The 19,532-nt window shown below is 40.1% G+C and overlaps 1 protein-coding gene across 1 annotated transcript in view; it reads right to left on the minus strand.

The window, feature by feature from the left end:
- The window catches only part of LOC106848941 (cytosolic phospholipase A2 epsilon-like), a 32,517-nt gene that overhangs the window by 5,208 nt on the left and 7,777 nt on the right, over positions 1-19,532 (minus strand). The window contains exons 3-15 of the mRNA XM_014869200.2: positions 14,012-14,148; positions 10,610-10,741; positions 9,479-9,519; positions 8,993-9,035; positions 8,184-8,247; positions 7,335-7,498; positions 6,975-7,064; positions 6,431-6,468; positions 5,661-5,796; positions 4,040-4,176; positions 3,349-3,571; positions 1,855-1,969; positions 1,422-1,559 (exon numbers count right to left, since the gene is read on the minus strand). Of these exons, the coding sequence (XP_014724686.2) occupies positions 1,422-1,559; positions 1,855-1,969; positions 3,349-3,571; positions 4,040-4,176; positions 5,661-5,796; positions 6,431-6,468; positions 6,975-7,064; positions 7,335-7,498; positions 8,184-8,247; positions 8,993-9,035; positions 9,479-9,519; positions 10,610-10,741; positions 14,012-14,148 (1,458 nt within the window). The remainder of the gene's footprint in view (positions 1-1,421; positions 1,560-1,854; positions 1,970-3,348; positions 3,572-4,039; positions 4,177-5,660; positions 5,797-6,430; positions 6,469-6,974; positions 7,065-7,334; positions 7,499-8,183; positions 8,248-8,992; positions 9,036-9,478; positions 9,520-10,609; positions 10,742-14,011; positions 14,149-19,532) is intronic.

Raw genomic sequence — 19,532 nt, forward strand, 5'->3', positions numbered from 1 at the left:
AAGAACATCTAAAAATGTCTCCAGAATGCAGAAATCTCTGAAAGTCTCTTGGATTTAGAAAAGTATCTCTTCCTCCACAGCTCTGTCACAAGCCCCAAGAGGAGCTCTACCAGAGAAGGCAGTGCTGTGCTTTGCCTTGAAAATCTCTACCAGTGACAGCTTTGCAAAGCCATACATTGTACAGGATGCAATAACTTGAGTTGCACAGTATAATAATTATTCATCCCATGAATTATTAACAGAAATACAATTCCCTTTAAAACATGGCTTGTTTCTAGAATGGGACAGAAATCCAAGAGCCTTCTGTTTTATGGGAAGTCCTTATAAGAATAGACTCACTTAAGAAATATTAGAAATGCATAATCAAGAAATTAGATTGTGGCTCTCTGGATCTACACTTAGCTGTCAAGCAGAGTTCATTTGCACATAATTACTGGCCAGTTTCTGTCAAGAGAACCTCATCTCCCAGCAGCTTGAGAAGCTTCTGTCCAACCCTGCTATGAGAAGACAACTCCTCTAGTTTCTCCTGTCTGGGTGTCTTCTCACTCTGTAACTCTTCCTGTTCCCTCAGCCCTAGGAGTTACACACTCTTCCTGCATTTTAATGACTTTCAAACATTGTTGTCTCCTCAGAAGTTGTTTATAATTACATAGCAATGTTGCCCTAACCTCTCACACAGAATTTTCTTTGTACCTATATTGGCTGAAGCAAGAACTGTGAAGAGGGATGGTATCTTTTACTAGGCTGGCAGAGTTGAAGAGAGTAAACTAGCTCTTATTCACCCCAGCCTTTCTTCTGGAAACATGAGGGTCTTTTATCCCCAGAGGCTCATCCAGTCTTTCCAGCTCTCACCACTGCTCTTACAAAAGGCCTTTCCTCTCCCTGCAAATGACACCTTGCTTTTACCTTTAAACTTCAAGCTGTAACTAATAGCACATTTTAATAGTTACCCAAGAGGGCATTGCATGTGGTATCACTAGATGGCAACCTTGCTTTAACTCTCCACCTTATCCTTTATAAAGATACACTTTATGGCTGTATCAGCAGGCTCTGGTGCCAAGATCATGCCATTCATAGACAAATTCGATTTTAAGATTTTAGTTTCACAATACAAATGCTTTTTGTGTGGAACTCTGCTTTTGGTTGGTTCAAAATGAACCTAACCTCTTCAGGCAGCCCTGAAGCTTCAGGCATAAGCATCACTATTCAAGACAAAAGCAACAGTGAATAGTGCCGTTTGACATTTCCTCCCAGTACTTTTAGCTCATCTCATTGTCTAAGGAATTCAGTCAGAGGTGAGAACAACATCCTGTACAAATGGTTTCAGCCCAACACGAGGCAGAGCACTGGTTGTAATATGCATGATACTAAAAAAAAATACATATTTATGCAATTCAAATTTTTGCAATAGAGTACATCACCTTTCATGAAGCAGATTCTGGACTCGGGAAGCTTCTTCATCAGGCGACCCATGAAGAACTCACTGCCAAAATCCTCTGCACGAATGAAGGCGCCGTATTTTAGGAACCCAACCTCATAAGGGGTGAACTCCACCCATTCTGCAGGGACATAAAACAAACTTTTTAATCTTATTCTTATCCCTTCTTCCCTGCTGGAAGGGCTATGAAAAGGCAAAAAGGCAGCTGCAGGATAAACCCTATCTGTGGGGTAACCACAGACTGGCCTTCCTCAGGGTAAAGAGTTATCATTCAACTGGTGTTAGCCACTCACTCAATAATGAAGTTAAGGAGGAAAAGAAACTGTTTATAAATTCTATGTGTCAGCTGCAGAAGAGGGTGAAGTACTGATAATGCAGATAGTTTAAACACCAAATAAGCCCATTTTTGCCATCACCTTTGAACTCTGAAAGGCTGTAATCTTCTTTGATGTTGAGGATCATGTAGATAGGTAGGGGATTTTGACCCTGACTCAATGCCTCTTGCTCATCTGAGAGTTTATGGTTATTTTTCTGTGAATTGATGAAAGACAAAGAGCAAAATCAAGGGACCTTCTTGGCATAGTATATGGTATTCCAAGAGTACAGCAAAATACATAGCTGTTTCCCTCTTAATTTTGCTATTGTCTCAACTCATTTTGTGTTCAAACTTTTTTTAACCAAGGAGTGATCTAGATATTTAATCATACACATTAATTACAAGTAGAGTTGTAGGACACTTTTTAAAAATATGGTCTCCTGTTCTTTCTTGTAAATGCATCCACTTTACGTGGAAATTCTCACAGGGGTGAACAGAGGAAAATAAATGAAGAGCATGACTCTTTAGTTAGGTACTCCAATACTTATATTTGTGGAAGGCAGCATAGGTTGTCTGCTCTACAGAAGCCCCTTGGGCTGCTAATTATGCATTAAGAGATACATGAGGACAAAACTCTCAACTAGTTTGCAAACAGCACTAAGGTGGAGAGCAGGAAGGCTCTGCAGAGGGATCTGGACAGGCTGGATCATGGGCCAAGGCCAATTGCATGAGGTTCAACAAGGCCCAGTGTCAGGTCCTGCCCTTGGGTCACAACAACCCCATGCAGCACTACAGGCTGGGGGAAGCGGGGCTGGAAACCTGCCCAGCAGAAAAGGACCTGGGGGTGCTGAACAGCAGCTGAGCGTGATCCAGTGTGTGTCCAGGTGGCCAACAAGGCCAATGGCATCCTGGCCTGTATCAGCAATGGTAGTAGGAACAGGGCCATGACTGCTCCCCTGTCCTCAGCACTGCTGAGGCCACTCCTCACATGCTCTGTCCAGGTTTGAGCCTCTCGCTATAAGAAAGACCTTGAGCTGTTGGAGCATGGCCAGGGAAGGACATGGAGCAAAGGCAATGGAGCTGGGAAAGGGTCTAGAGGAAAAGTCTTACAAGGCCTGGAGAAAAGGAGGCTCAGGGGAGACCTTATCACTCTCTACAACTTCCTGAAAGGAAGTAGAAGACAAGTGGAGATTGGTCTCTTCTTCCAAGTAACAAGTGATAAGACAAGAAGAAGTGGACTTAAGTTGTGCCCTAAGAGGTTTAAAATGAATATTGGGAAAAATGTCTTCACTGAAAGGCTGGTCAGGATTGGAACAGGTTCCCCAGGGTAGTGGTGGAATCACCATCTGTGAAAGTGTTCAAAATCTGTGTAGATGTGGCACCTGGGAACATGGGTTAGTGGTTAACATGATAGTGACAGGATAATGGTTGGACATAGAGGCCTTTCCAACCTTAACAATTCTAAAACCCCTTTGTTAATTAGCAATAATCTGCTGGATAATGCTGGCATGCTCTCAGGCATCTGTCCATGGAGCTTCATTTTCCATACAATAGTATTCAGTAGCTGTTAGAGAAAGCACAGGAAAAGCACTACCCCATCGTCCAATGCTTTTTCCAGCAGAAGCCCCCAAAAATCAACACTAGAGATCTGGTATCCCTCTTGCTTCCGCAGTTTTAGCTCCTTTGCATAGTATTTCAAGCTCTCCAGGTAAAAGCAGCTTAGCTTGCACTTGGTCATATGTCTGCGGACTTCACCAATCGGTCTCGATAGATCCTTGTGTGACCAGTCAGCACTCTGATACAAATGTGACAAAGTCCTGGGGAAAAGAAAGGAAGTGCATCGTCATGTGCAGAGAAACTTTCACTTTTTAGACTTAGATTTAAGGTCCACATCAAATGAACTAGCTGATATTCTTTTAAAATGTCGTTTGGACTTAGTTTATTATTGAAAAGATTTTTTGATATAGAGGAGTTTCTCAAACACTAGTGAAACTTGAGGACATGAAAAAGCCTCTCCTTGCTACTAAGTTTTATGAATAAGGCTGTGATTTGAACTCCCGTGACTCAGTAGGAAAGCAAGATCCTAGAGCTGAAATAAAGAATCAAGGAAAATTGTAAGCAGCACCTAGGCCATTCATGGCTTGGGCAATGTGCTCCTAATGCAGCAACAAAAAAAGCCTGAGACTGAAGCAATATACCTTTCTTTACAAAAATGAAGAGAATAAATATCTTGCACAGCAGAATATAAAGGTGATAAGTGATGTCTTTGCTCAGGATCTCCTTACCATGTTGAACCAGATGACCCAGTGATGTATGAAATAGCATCCAAGAGACCCAGCTTTTGGAGACCCAGCAAGTTGCCTAACAGAGACGTCAGTGCCCGGGTGCCACCTCCTGTTGTCATCACTGCTACAACCGGTACCTGTTTAATCATCAACACAACAATGGTAAACAACACTTTGCTTACCAGCAGAAGTGATCAGAACTGAGTGAAATGTAGCATGTCAGTCCCACAAAAATTTCCAACATTTCACCATTTCCCAAAGAATGGAAGAATAAAAAAGAAAACTCGGTAATTTGCGCAGAAAAAAAACACGAACAAACAAAACAACAACCTCACTGATGTTGAGGATTTTGATCAAAGTCAATCACTTTTGTTTGTAAATTTTTACATGCTGGCTTATCAAAACTTATTGTTTCAAGGCATTTCAATATTAGACTGCATTTTCTGTAGCAAAACTTCTTCTTTTTAGAGGTCTATTTTGATAACGAGCAGAGCTCATCCTCTCTCTAAGTCAAGCATAATAGCTAGATTACATTTCCTACAAAGTACCTAGGGTATATAATTGCAGTGATGAAGCCTAATTGTAGGGAAATCTAAATTATGTTACAGGAAGACAAATTTCTCTAAGAAACCCACTGAGAGAAGATGAGCCATTGACATTTTCCACACAATTGCATCAAAGAAATACTCAACAGTTTCCTGATTCAAATTGAACATTTCAGGTCAAAGCAAAAGTATTCAAAATGGATTTACCTGACTCTAAGGAAATATTGTCTTTCTGGAAAATCTGAAAATAATAGTTAGAAGTACTTCCCCATAAAATTCTTATACTTAAGAAACTGCTGGGGTTTTTTAATTGAAACTATTGTGCCAATGAGAAACAATTATATAATACGATCAGTTTGCGAGCAGGGGCATAATTTATAATGTCTAAAATATTGCTGTAATATATTACCTAAAATGCCTTTGGTCCACTTGTCCTGGACAAAGGAGAAAACACAGGTGAAAAAAATTTAACCAGCTCTCAAGTTGGTTCTTCATTTCTCAAGTTCCTGATCACAGACCATGCTCCCTCCCTAAACCACCAATCATCCTCATGCTAGAATGGACATTAACAAATATGAACCCTAGCTCAGACAAGCAGATTAGCCAAAAATGTTGAATGTGTTTGTTTTATTTGAGGAACTACAGCTGAGATGATGAGCACCAGAGGAGAAAGTCTACAATAAGAAACCTTCACTTATCAGCCAGTATTATGCACCACTTTAACTGTTAGATTTTCTCCCTCCAAAAATCTGATAAAATACCTTTATGAGGTCTTGGTGACTGAATGATCAACTAAAACAGTCAGACTATCCAGGTCTATAATGCACAGATGAAAAAGAAATAGAGGAAAAATATCTGATTTATGGCATTATATTTTCTGTAGAAATGTCTATCAAGAGGGTTTGATACTATCCTGGCTCTCACATTCCTTCATCTAAAGCAGAAAATGTAGAAAAGCATTCCTCAATGCTTTACATGGTGCAGTGAACGTATCAGGGCTAGTTAAAGAATAATATGCAAAAGGGTACATATTCCTGTTACATAGCATGTTACAGTCCCTGTGGTCATCCCCATACCTCATGATCTTGTAGGTCATGTTCTAAATGTAGGGCTTTCTTCAGAGCAGAAGCTACAAACTTCTTCCTTTTCTGTAGGAAACTTTTCTCCTCCGTACATAGATCAAACTCCAAGCGAACATCTAAGTTTCTGGACCTCAAACAAAGTCCAGGGTTAAACAGGGTGTGCACAATCACTTAAAATTAATATCTGGATCCTTGCTTACAAGTTGCAAGTCTATTATGAGGCTTAGAAAACCTGCTACTGTGGCCCCACAAAAGCACATCACAGATGGTATAGATAAGGTAGAGAAAAGGCTGATGAAATGCAAAGAGTAGCAAAATCTTACAGAAAGAAATATTCTTTATTACTACACTGTTTTTCAAGAAGCGTCTAACATAAATACTGCAATCCATATATGGATACTATAAACAGTGGAATATTTAGGCATTCTTGCCTCGGGACTACCAGATTTTATGAATACAAATACTCTATATTTTTTACAAGTAAGAAAAGGAAAGGAAACACATCTTTTTCTAAATATATAGCTCTACAGATGTTGCAAACAGAAAACATTATTCTCCCCATTTAAACTGAACTTCTATATCGCAGCACAACAGGAAAATTCACCTAGCACAGTTAACCACCTTCTGGACATGGATAATGAATATAGGTGAATAGGTAAATATAATCATTGACTAAATACTTTCTCCCTTAGTGACATAAATGGGTAAGAAGGCAAAAAAACATATTTTTCTCACAACGACAAAACCCAGACAGAATTTCTTACCAGTCATTTGACTTCACATGTAAATTGATTGTCTCATCCTAGGAAAAAAAACAAAACACAATATAAACACTGGAGAGCATTTAATGTTCTTTCTTTACCATCAGCTCTGAATCCCTTCTCTTTTTCTAAAAGCCACATTGAGCCACAAATCCATAAAAATTAGAAAATCCATCTAAACCTTAAAACTTCTCCAAGTCCACTTTATTTTCCTTATATTGTTTTATACTAAAGATAAAGAGAGCAGTGTACAATAAAAACCAACACCAGCTCTGCCAGTGTGCTCCATCCTGACTCATCATAAGCATTTGCTCTTATCTGCATTAGTCCCTGAGGTGGTCACAGAAATCCCTTTGTCATGTGTTTGTGATTTTTTGTTCTGTTTGGTTCATGTGCAAATGTACAGGTCCATAATGTTAGGAATTGTTATGAAGCTAAGGGCACTAACAGTTTCTAAACCCCTCCTTCACACCAATCTAATTAAGTCATGCCCACTGATCTGTGGTCTATAGCTTAACATTTATTCTAAAATGTTGGTATCAATCACCTTTGCTACTGCCACTTTCTCACTGAATGGAAGTGAATCCAGAGGAATAGTGAGGGATGCATAGCAGTCTTTGTCTTCACCTGAAGTACACTGAAAAATAAATCATAATGTAGAAAAATATTTAATGTGTAAACCATACAAAAGCACGGTCTTCAATTTACTTTTTTAAATGGGGTCCCTGTCCAGCAGTTTTCAAGTTGCCATCTAATACTTGTATGTCTTAGGGGTTACAATGCTGTTTCAGAGCTGAAGTTCGTGAAAGAGAGCTCTTTATTGAAAACACAAACTCTTTCCATTAGCCTCAGTCAAGTGTAGAAAACCATGAGTTTACTGTGCTTGCTCAAGCTGATGACCACATACCGAGCAGAAATGAGGCTTCTTCTCTGCTAGAGCCATGCACAGCTCTGACAGGTTGTACTTGATGTAATGGAACGTCAGGGGCTTCAGAGGTTGCCAGAAAGAGCCCAGCGACAGGGTCTGGCTCTTCTCATATGATCCCTTCACTGAAAACAAGAAGTCTTTTTCTAAAAAAAGAAATCCGAACATGAAAAATATACAGAGAAGTTAATGACTATGATCCCAGAAATGGAACAATACATGGTCTTTCAGAAGTTTATATATAAACCCTTCAAAAATGCTTAAAAGCTTCCAAATTCAATTTATCCAGCAAGGGAAAATTACAAGAAATAGGAGGAGAAGAAAAGCAAACCAGCAAATCAAAAACCACAAAACACCAAAAATCTTTCAAAGCTGCAGTAGATGTTTTAAAAATCAGACACACAGGTAAATTGGACAAAATGGAAGCTGAGATAGAAATATATATTTTCTTCTACTTTACAACACTTATAAGATTCATTCCTTTAATTTCAAAGTCCGGTTTTCATAGTTAGCACAGACACGCTGTAACTGTTGGATCTGTGAACGTGTGTACACACTCCTAACCATCCATGCCTGTGCTCCAATTGTAAGAACAAAGTAGGAAAATCACCAGATAAGAAAATGACGCAACAAAACACAAAAAACCCAACACACAGAGACAAAAATCCAAACAAACTAAACTAAAACAAACCAAATAAATGAAAACAAAAAATAATTTTAAAAACAAACAAACAAACAAACAAACAAAAAACCCCAAAGCAACCAACCAACCAAGAAAAGTCAGTTACCCATAAAATAAGGGGGGTTTTTGTTTCTAGTTTGAAGTCTAACCTGAAGGTACTTTTTTTGTCCATCTGTTGTCCATTAGGACTTCCAAGCAGGAAATTTCACGAGACTGTAGCAGGGATGAACAACGAGAGATTAAAGTATATAAAACACACCATACCTGAGTCACTTCACTGCTATCTGTCTTTGGTCACCTGAGTCCCTGGCTCTGGAAACAGCTCACCCTGTGTTTGTAGGCTGGTAAGAGAAAGACTTTGGTACTCTGAAAATGTGACAGGTTTCAGCTTGAAAGAAAATTTGTGGTGGTTTTGAACAGGACTGGGAAGAGAAGAGAAATAACAAAGGGGAAAATGTGAGTGTGCGGAGACCTCCTGAGGGTAGACTGATGGGTTGGCCAAATCACAGGGATGTCATTGCTGCCCTGCTTTGGTGAAGCTGGACAGTCAAGTGCTGCCTCCTCTAAGTAATGAGTTAAGGGCAGCTGAGAAAGCAACTTCCATATCATCCTGTGGAAGTGGGGAAAACAGGATGGCTGTGGGGGAGTCACAAAAGAAGTTCCCCAAAGGAATGACACAGCAGCAGTAAGTCAGTGAAAGACCACTTCAGGCTTTGGCAACAGATTGATATCAGCCTGTGGTGGTGAACAGGTCTCTGGGTGTCCCAAATAACTGTGCATGTTCTTTCCTAACACATCCTCCCTCAGGGAGCAGCACAACAGAATGGCTGCCTCTGTTTGACCCCCATCTCCCTCCCCTTCAGCCTTGCCTGCAGTGAGGTGTTGGGCAACCTGCCAGATTCACCAATCCTATCACTATCATGAAAACAAAGACAGAAGAGCAATGGTTTAAAATTACCACTAATACACCATTAGTCACAAGCTTTTCAGGAGGGACTGGACTGAAAGAGAAAAAAAATGCAATCAGAAGTAGTATCAACTAAATACATCCTTAAATGAACATCAAGGAATAATACCTTCCTTGAAGTTTGTCTTGTCCAGCATGGTCTCAAACATGTCACTGATTTTTAATTTTGGGAGACATTTGAAATGTGTTTTCCTTTTTTTTTTAATCATAATGGTAAAATAATGGTAAACAATAGTTGTAATAAGTATGATGACTGCAATTCTTATTATCCTCCCTCTTCCAGCAAGTAATAGGATAAATTAATAACTAGATAAGGAAGATAAGGAAGACAGGGTTTTAGCCAACATGCAACTAACTTCACCAACACCAGCCATTGCTGTCCTGCTGAGTATTTAAAATTATGTTATACTAAATGCTAGCATGTGTTTGACTGCTTGCAAGGGGGCACTTCTATGGTTCCCTGTGGGTGTTACTCACATGCTCTCCGATGCAAACTCCACCTCTAGGATCTCCTGCGTCTGTAAAAAATAAATTTATTATGAGCTTCTGAATGAATTTTCTTTCTCATTAGCTATGGTTGTCAATTATTATTCTGGCCCCTGAAAGAGTTCTTCAATCAAATCAAATTTCCTTCCTGCTCCAGGGTATAGTGCAAGGAGTGAAAGCATTTGAGTTAGAGTGATTTTGAAAGTGTTCTCCCTCCTTTGTTAACCATCAGTCCTCGGCCAAACTGCCCTGTTCTGTTTGGTGGTGAGGCAGAGTAGAAGGGCAGGCAGTCCTGCAGCAGTAACTGTTGGTTTAAAACTGTCTAAAGGCTTGGGTTCTTACTGTGTAATGTTATCTAAAGAGGGATGCTGCTGTATAGAAGAGGGCATTCTCAATTCTTGTGATCAAAAGGACTTCTATAACATGGACAACACATTGACCAGTGCCCAGACAAGTTAAGGCAGACTGCCTGCCAAAATCACTGTGGAGCTGAATACCCAGATGTGCCCCATAAGAAAAGTCAGTGAAATAGCAAATGCATAGAAGTATCTAAATTGAATACCCACATCCCGTGTTGAAGTCATCATGTGAGTGTTCAGGCACAATAAAACATTGAAATAGTTTGAGCAACTAGCAATCCACTGATTTTAGCACTTCAGTATGGATCTTTGGATTATTTTCAGGTATATTCGAAAGAGTTATAGGGCAAGGAATCAGTTTTTAAATAAATACTGCAACATCTATGCCAGAGTATGCCCAAACTCACAAGTACTTGTGCCAGGAAAAGAAATTCTAACAAAGAAACTTTGTGCAATGGTGATGAAGTTTTGGATTTCCAACAAAACTATTTGAGCAACAAAGTCAAGAAAGAGAGGGGAAAGGCAACTCTGGTGTCAGAAGAAAACACCTGCTAAGAGGTTTGATGAGCTAGCAAAAGTCCTCAGGATGATGTCCTTGTCTAGTTTGCTGATTAAGGTTTGGAAAGTTCTTCACAGGGTATATTAAGTCCATACCAAGAGGAAACAAGCTCTCCTACCTATAATTGCTTTAAAAGAACTTATTTAGGAGATAATATAAAAAAATGTCTTTTTTTCCTGTGACCAAGGTAGTTTTATCGCTCACCTTTGAATTTAGCTGAAATATCAAGTGAACAGTTTCTCCGAGCTGGATTTTAGAAACATCAAAGAGAACAGTGAAGAGGAGGTCGTCTTTAGTGACTGTATTTTCATCATAGACTTTCATCTCAAGAATATTCTGTGAACAGAGGTACAGAATTAGGATCCTATTTTGAGACCTTACAGAAACACAAGATGATGTGCTCAGCATGTTCAGGAAAACAGAGAAGGAATGGGGAGAAGTGAGAGAGCATGCACAACCTTTGCATCCACACAGAGATGAAGAAAGATATTCTGAACCTAACACGGAGTCGGGTTTGCTTCTGAGTTGTACTGCAGAGTAATTTAAATGACAAAAGCTGGTAGAATCACTGAATATTAAAAAACATGTTTGACCTCCAAGTTGGTTTGAGGTCACCACTTTTTCCTAAATTGTAGGAAACCAGCTAGTGATCAGGACTTTGTTGCTATTGGTAGAATAAAAATCCTTGGATATAAGCAAAATTAAAATACATTAAGGATGTACTATATAATTACTTCATGGTTGCATAATTTTACCCTGTAAATTATTAAACAGATCACATGCATGTAATTACCATGGAATCTACAGAAAGCAATATGCTTTTGTTAAATTGCACAAATCCCACTGTATAAATCTCCTCCTTTCCCTCCTCTGTCACCTATCTGGATGGACAGGAGAGGGTAACAACCCCTCCTGTACCTGACTGGTGGCTGGACATGGGCTGGCTCAGAGATGCTTCCCAGAGTGCTGAGCAAATGAACCTTAACTGCTGTTTTCTCAGTGGGGCAATAACTCAATGTATTCAGCAGCTCATTTTCATGCAAATTACAGGGAGCGCTTATCTCAGATTCTTACTTATGCATCAGATTTAGCTGAAACTTGCTAAGAGGCTTGATGTTTATTAAAGACACACGGGTAGGCTCATGGTCTCACGCACAAATACACGGATAAAAGACAGTGAGCATGTGAACTTTGTTGTATTAGAAGCTCATAATACATCTCAGAAAGGTCCATACCTAAATGTGATAAGTGATTTACTGGACAACTACACTGAAAGGAAGCCACTCCACAATCCAAGCATTCATTTTTGACATCTATCATTCTGCAAGAAACCAGCAAGGAAGAGATGGCAAATGACCTTGAGTCTGCAATTTACTGTCAGAAGACAGAAATGCTGCTGACTTTTAAGGCCACCAATGTAAAAGTGTTGCACTGTGGTCAGCCCTGACACTTGATAATAGACATAAACATACTGTCAAGAGGCAGAGACAAGCAGCCAAAGCACCTTGGTTTACATGCCAGCCATAAAGAGCCTGCAAAGTATTATGGAAGGTGAGATGCTTAAAAGCAATAATCTGCAGTTATTAGAAGGCAGGCTTGCACTGAAGAGCAGATCAATTTTCCTAGCTGTGATACTGCAGTAGAATATTTTATCTGGCTTAAATGTCTGACTTATTTTCTGAGTGACCATCTGACTCACAGTCCCAGTTACTCCCAGCTAGCCAAGAGAGGCATGCACAGGGTCCTGGCTGGCCAAGGGACATCTCTGGCTGCACCCCTGGGATGCTGTGTGGGAAGCAGCCAGGGGTGTCTGGGCAGTTCACTGTTTCTATCTCTCCTGACAGAGAAAATGAGGGCAGCATCACGGGGAGCCAGGTAATGAGCAGAGACAGCCCTTGGCAGGGCTGTGTGCCCCCAGCTCTGGGAAGGGTCACCCTCCTGGAGCTGTGGGAGGAGTTGTGCCCACAGCACAAGCCTGGGAAGCCCTTTCTAGCCAGCTGGTTGTCAGGCATTCGTCAAAACAGATGCCCATCAGTAAACACTACTTTTCCTGGTGACACAGCACAAACATGCCCAAAAAGATCTTTTCTTCCACGGTGACAGTGCATTATATGGTTTTTTTGAGCTCTGGCTAGCATAATTTGGAAAGATGAATACCTCAGCAAAACACAAGACAGGAAAGGAGAAAATAACCAGACCAGCAAACTCTGGTTCTGCTCAGAGGGTAACGAGTACAGGAATTGCAGTATGTACAGAAAAACAAGCAAGAACCTTAACTTAACTGCTCAGTTTTGGTTGTCCTAGATCCCCAGGATACATTTTTGCAGCTTACACTCAAGCCACAGCCACTACCACCATGCTGCTATTGCCACACACTGAAAATTACTCCAGCTAATGCCATATGTCTTGTCCCCTGCTGCAAATTTATTGAAAGTAAACATAACGTCTTCCCAAACACTACTCCTGAAGAACTAGTTCAAGCAGCTTCTGTGGCCAAGATATTTTTCAGTTGTTCTGTGTGGTGTTGCAGTTTTGAAAAACCTTTCAGGAAGAGCAGGTGCTCACGTGCAAGAGTTGCAGGTCAGTGGGTGTTTGTTCCCATGCTGCAATGTTTGTCCCTTGCCTTTCACTTCTCTGAGAAACCTGCAGAGCTTCATGAAATTGTGCCTCACTGGCATTTTCAAAGAAGTGGGAAATTTTTTTTTTAAGTTTTCAGGGAAAGCACTGTCTGTAGGCCACAGATGGGCAGGCATGTGAGAGCTGAAAGCCATACCAAACAGGACCAGTGCCACCCAACTGGGGAAGAGAGCTTGAGTCCATGCATCATGGGCAACTTGTGCAGCCAAAGGCATGGGGGATTGTTCACTGGAGACCCTGTGGTGTAGGAACACTTTGAGCCAGTCCAAATGCTCTTTTGGAGGAGTTTATCAATTCTTGAGAGAGCCAGGGGACTGGGCTGCTGATTTGTCACTTGGACAGTCCTGATCTGGCACCAGCACTAGGAAATGAGCAGTGCAAGCTGTGAAGCAGAGGTTGATTGCCCCTGGTGGGAAGTAAGCTGGGTTTACTTAGCCTACCACTGATCTGTGTGGACTCCTGGACCCTGATGTTGATGCTGTCTTTTGGAGGGAGAAGACAGTGGGACTTGCAAATCTTCTTAAGCTTTAACATTTATCATGATAAAAGTTCATGAAGTTTTCTTTTGCAAACTTCAACTGTTGCTTTGTGACTTTTCTGGTCATTACAAAGGAATAGTAAAAAAGCACAGCCCTGTGATGCTTTCAGTACCTAGCTCATGCATATTTTTTCACTATTAAATTTACTCTGAAATTTTCACATTTATTTGTGCAAAGCAGTGATTTAAAAAGGAAAAGAAAAACTGAAAAGTGACAGAACACTATAGGAATGGTTACAAAATATCTTGGTTATTTTTTACATATCAGAAAATTAAATTTAATTTTGCTGCTACATTCTACTCCAAATCCCCTTATCTGTATCCTTGCAGTTCTTCACACATATTTATTTCTATTTTTATTTTGCCCTACACATTGATCAGACAATGACGTCTCTGCCCCAAAAGAAAAACAAATGCATTCTGCATCCCACCTTTACTTGGCTCTGGATCCTGAAGCAAAATGTTTCATTCCACACTGGATCTTTGCAGTTCTTAATGGTTTTGGTCCGGACAGTCTCTGGGGAAGCAGTGGGCAAGGACAGGCTTACATAGCAGTCGGTTTGGCTAACTGCATTTGAAAAGATATGTTGTAAATAACAAATTACTACAAATATCTTAAAGCATAGCCTTATAGCACTGAATGTGTACAGCAAACTGCAAAAAGATGGTGTTTCAATAACTTTTTTGACAGCTTTTTCTTCAAAACCCTTCATTACTATTTGTTACCTGCTGCAAGTATGAGCTCAGGTCATGAATGGAGATTCAAAGAAACTACTGCAATAAAGAAAACTGGTAAGAAAAGAGTACACAGAGTTAGTTTGACTTAACAACCCATTATTGGGGTGTCCCCTGTTGGTTGCAAGTCAAGAGATTTCTGAGATAGAGAAGAAAAACGCCTATGCATTTTAAGAGAATCTTTTTCAAGAGCAAAATACTTTTTAAACCACTTTCCCCATCTGGTCTGCTGCCTCCACATATCTGTAATCCAGTCCATGTAATGAGCTGACTTTCATCCAACATGTGATCACATCCCTTCACCATGAAAAATAATATGCAAAAATAGAAGTGCACTTTTATCTTACTGTGATTTAAACTCTGAGTCCTGATAGAGCAGAAAATTCTAATTTCTGAGAAAGGTGGAAGGTTGCACAGTGAGCTACAAGTATGGCATTAAATCTTAATACACAGCAGTTGCATTGGGTTTGTTTTGTCTCCAGACCTGTCTGGGTGGGCACAGCTATCAGAGAATCATAGAATGGCCTGGGTTGGAAGGGGTCTTAAGGACCATCTAGTTCCAATCCCCCTGCTGTGGGCAGGGGCATCTCCCCCTAGACCAGGTTTGCTCTGTGTGCTGGGCACTGCTGCATGGCGTGGGTGAGCTGTCTCCTTTGGGTTGCCAGAGCTTTCAGGTGAGAGGCAAGTTGGGTACTTGAATATCTGTGGAACTAACTTTCCCTTTGTGTGTCAGTCTGAGAGATGTGGAATGTTTGGTGGTGTTAGGAATCTCTGATACTGCTAAGGAGATAATTTATTTTAAACAGGGAGTAATGCAGTGCATTTGCTCCTAAGAGCATAAAAGAATTGATGCCTCATGAACCTGTGGTAACAAACTGACAATATAGTGAAGAATGGTGGGGTTCAGTCTCTACACTGTCATCCACCCCTTCCAGCCCTCCCATTTTGAGCAAATCTGCTGTCCTTTCTAGGGAATTGACATTTCCTTTGTCTGCTGGGCAACTACAGATGTCTCCATTGTCTCCAGCTCAAAGAACTTGTTGTGTATTCACAGTATAGCTCAGATTTGGGTATAATAGCAGGCAGTTTGGTACTGTGGGATACATGCTGAGAGGCAGCATGACCAGTTGGGTAACCTACTGGAAAAGGTCTCATGACATGTTGATTCCAGTCCCAGCTCTGTCACAGACTGCTAAGTCACTCTGAGCAATTGATTTAAATTAATCTTGCTTCTCCATCTGCATTTCTCCACCAATAATACAGTGATAGCTATCCTGTCCACTTTTGAAATCTTGGATGTGACCCAGGAATAGAGTCTGATTAGTAATTATATTCTTGTTTCTCTACCAGTCTCTTGGTTCTCCTTCCACATTTTCTTTAAACTTGTGGAGTAAACCATTCTGCACTGAATAAGTGCTGTTTAAAGCAATTCGTGCAATCAGGGTATTTATGATTTATCTTTCAAGTCTTCTGATACTGTCTGAACATGAAACATCTTCCAGTTTCTCAACATGCACTTGATTGTTGCCCCCTTACTGCCAATAGTAGGTAAGAAATTACTTTAACATTGCAATAATCTTAAAAAATATCCTAATATTACATACAAGATTTAGAGAATCTGCATTTGCAAATTTAAAATGCAGAATATATGCAACATACCTGTTGATAACAATTTATTGGCAATGAAACCATTTCTTTATCTGTCTCTCACACACTATTTTCGAAAACTCTTTCATTGATTTTGAACATTTGAAAAAGATCATACTAACTTTGCATAGTTACTTCCTTAGGCAGTGCCAGAGGAGCAGGCTGTTTCTTCAGCAACTGTATCTACAAGTAATGCACTAATGATGTATGTGTGTTTTAGAGAATTTGTTTATTTATGGTCTGGGATATCTCTTTGTTGTATATATGAGCTATGACTCTTGGTTTAAAAGAAAGGCATTCATTATTTTCAGAGTATCAAAGAAGTGCTAAGCTTGTGACTTAGAGCTGTGGTAGGTTCAGCTCTTCATCCCCTCTGAACACAACAGACCTATTCCAACCTGAGAGGTTAGTCTAGTCTTTAGCAAGGCTGCTCACCCTTAATAAGAGCAAAAATAGAGTCCCACAATCTGATGATCCACATTTAACACCAACTAGGTTAGCAACCAATGAGGTCTCAGTCTCAACATAGCCCAAGATAAGAATGTAGATAGAGACAAAGATATTTGACTCTGAAAACAAGCAATTAAAGGCAGGACACTGCACGAAGAATAACAAATTATATCCCAGAATTAAATGTTTCAGGATGCATCTGACAACTTACATATACAACACAAATGTAATTACATTTTGGACCAGATCCCAAATACACAAGGTTAAACATAAGTGCAGGTGATGAGATTTAGCACCGAGATCCTTTTGCATACTTTTAGCCCTGGAGAGGAACATGTGGATGCTCACTCAGTGTCTTCCATATTGCATTCTCTTCCACTCGTTTCCTCTCTCCACCATAAAATGATTTAGCTCTTAACAGCTATTAAACATACCCAAATTGAAGGGAATTGACTTAGGCAGCCTGGCATATGAGAAAGAGCTGAAAGACTTGAGTTTGCTAATTAAACAACAACAAAAAGATTGGCAAATAATCAGTTCTATAATGTCCAAATGATTAATACAAAGAGGATAATAATCTGTGTCTCTGTGTGAACAGAGGCAAAAATTAGAAGGCTGCTCCAGTTCTTAGAGGATTAGCTCTAGCGAGAGAGATTTTGTAAATTTTTTAGTTAATTCATTTGAGACTGTACTAGTATCCAGACATGTATGAAACAGTGACAGACAAGCTAAATTTCATCCTGCTTCAGGAGATGAGGACCAGCCCAGGTAAATCTATAAGGTGTCATATGGAAATGCTGCCACGTAATGTCCATGTTTATGCTGGAAGGCAGAAAACAGGATAATCATGTCACGTCAGTTATATTCCATGGAAAACAACTACACCATTTCCCTCCCAGGGTTGACTCTCAGGGAAAGAAGAGATAGGACAGCTTTGTATGATACACCAGCCCAAGAGATCAATTACCAGATAGCTGGGTGCTGTCTCCAAAACAAGTCCAAACCTCCTTCCTTAACACATAGGAAATAAGACTGCAAGTTCCTTAGAAGAGTTGCCACCTTTTCATTCTAAACAATGTCTGAGGAGCAAGGCCTAAATACATACATAGCATCTCCAGGCACCATCACACTACAGTCATCAAAATTAAACAACACAAAAAGCAACACAATGTAATGCAGATAAGCCTATGCACAGCTTAACTACAAATCGTGCATTTCCATAGGCATACTCTTTTTAGACTTTTTAAAAGCATTGTTACTATTTCACTGTCCTCACCCTCAGATAATCACCCAGTAAGACCCAAAATGTTGTATATTTTTGGAAAAGAGGTATTATCAAACAGCCAGATTTTCTTTGTTCCACCTTCGACCATCTTGGGGTGATGATGTGGTGCATGCAATCTCAGCTCTATCACTAGCTAAGATTTTTATGAAGATTCTTTCATTTTCTTTTAAAAATAAACTAGCCAAAACCTAAGTTTTAGTCATGTTTAGTCAGTTAGTTAAGTTTAGTCAGTTTTAGTTTTTGCATCAACACTGTTGATGCAGATACAGAGGGTAGTTAGAGCATCTAAAGAAACCATTGTCAGAAAAAAACATCATAGAAACAGATTTGGAAACAGGCTGCAAGCAGTACACACAAATTCATTGGATTTCAAAAAAAAAACAAAACAAAAAAAAAACCAGGACTGGGAATAAAATCAATACCAGAAAGAGCTGAACCACCAAATCAACACTCACAAATTTTCTTTCTTCAGAAAATGTTTGCAAGAATGTTGTTCACCCAGTAAGGGAATAGAAACAAAATTGTTTTAAAAGTTTAGCTAAAACTTTTTGTTTCCTTAATTAAGCATCATTACTTTGACTCAGAAATGCCTCTGACAAGGCATTCTTGGTCAAGACTGGTCCTAAACAAGCAAGAAAAATGGGCACCTTTGTCGGGAAAGTATTCGGAACTATTGTTAATTTAATAGCAGAATACAATGCAAACAATAGCACCAAAATTTGGGAGTGAATCTTACTTTTAACCTTCACTGGCTGCTACTGCAGCACTGCTTTATTGTCTGCTGCTGAGAGTACAGTCATAGCAAGTGCCCAAGAGGGGGGCCATGGGGACATTCTCATGTCTCTTCTCAGCAGTGCAAACTGTCAAAGCCATGTCAAATCCAGCCTCTCTACTTTGCACTGGCCTCCCACATAATAGCAAATCACATCTGGGTTCTTGGTCTTTATCTACAAGGTAACCAGTGTCCTCCATTCAGCAAAAAGGTTGGCCAAAGCTCCAGAGACCATCACTGATAAAGGACCTCAAGCTCTGAGAATCTTGCCTGTGGGCAATGCTTTCCCTGGCACTACTCCAGGTGTTCCAAACCTCCACAGTGACCAAGACATACCACAGGCCTTACTGCATTGTGCTTTTATCACAACAATCACCTCGGCAGGCTCATCTACATCCATTGGGAAGGGTGCTAAGAGAGACAGATGCATAAAACAAAACGTGCCTGTGCTCAGAGGGCAGAGAAAGAATGAATTGCTAATGACAGATATCAGTCACATAATCCATAACTGGATGAGCTGCAGATACTGATGTTTTTGATGAAACCAGAACAACCAGGACAGGTACTGAGGTGGATAAAATCGCTTTGGATTCAATGATCAAAAATGCATTTTAATATATTTTTCATAACAAAATATCAAACATGAGAAGTTGTACCTTTGTCCCATGTCCTGGTTCCAGTGAGAGCAGGGCTAATTTTTGCAGTAGCCAAGAGGGGGCATGGCCAGGACCCAGAGGTTATTGCCAGGAGAGGGGGGAAGGGAGTCTCTTCATTAATATTGTTGCTGTTACTCCTTCCTTTCTTACCTCCTTGCTGTTTCTAGTAAATTTTTCTTAGCTCAACCCATAATCTTCACCTTTTTTTTTACTCCAATTCTCCTCTCCAGCCCACCCAGCAGGAGAAGCAAGTGGCACTTTGTTGGGAGAATCTTAGTGGGAGCACTTAATTGGGAAGTACCATTCCTAAACCATGACAGCCCATAAAACAAATACCTCAAAAAATCTTGAAGCAATTCCTACAATAAACCTTTGTTATCAACCTTCCATTATTTATGAATTATCAA

The sequence above is a fragment of the Sturnus vulgaris genome, chromosome 6 (genome assembly GCF_052056855.1).
Source record: "Sturnus vulgaris isolate bStuVul1 chromosome 6, bStuVul1.hap1, whole genome shotgun sequence".
Lineage (NCBI taxonomy): Eukaryota > Metazoa > Chordata > Aves > Passeriformes > Sturnidae > Sturnus > Sturnus vulgaris.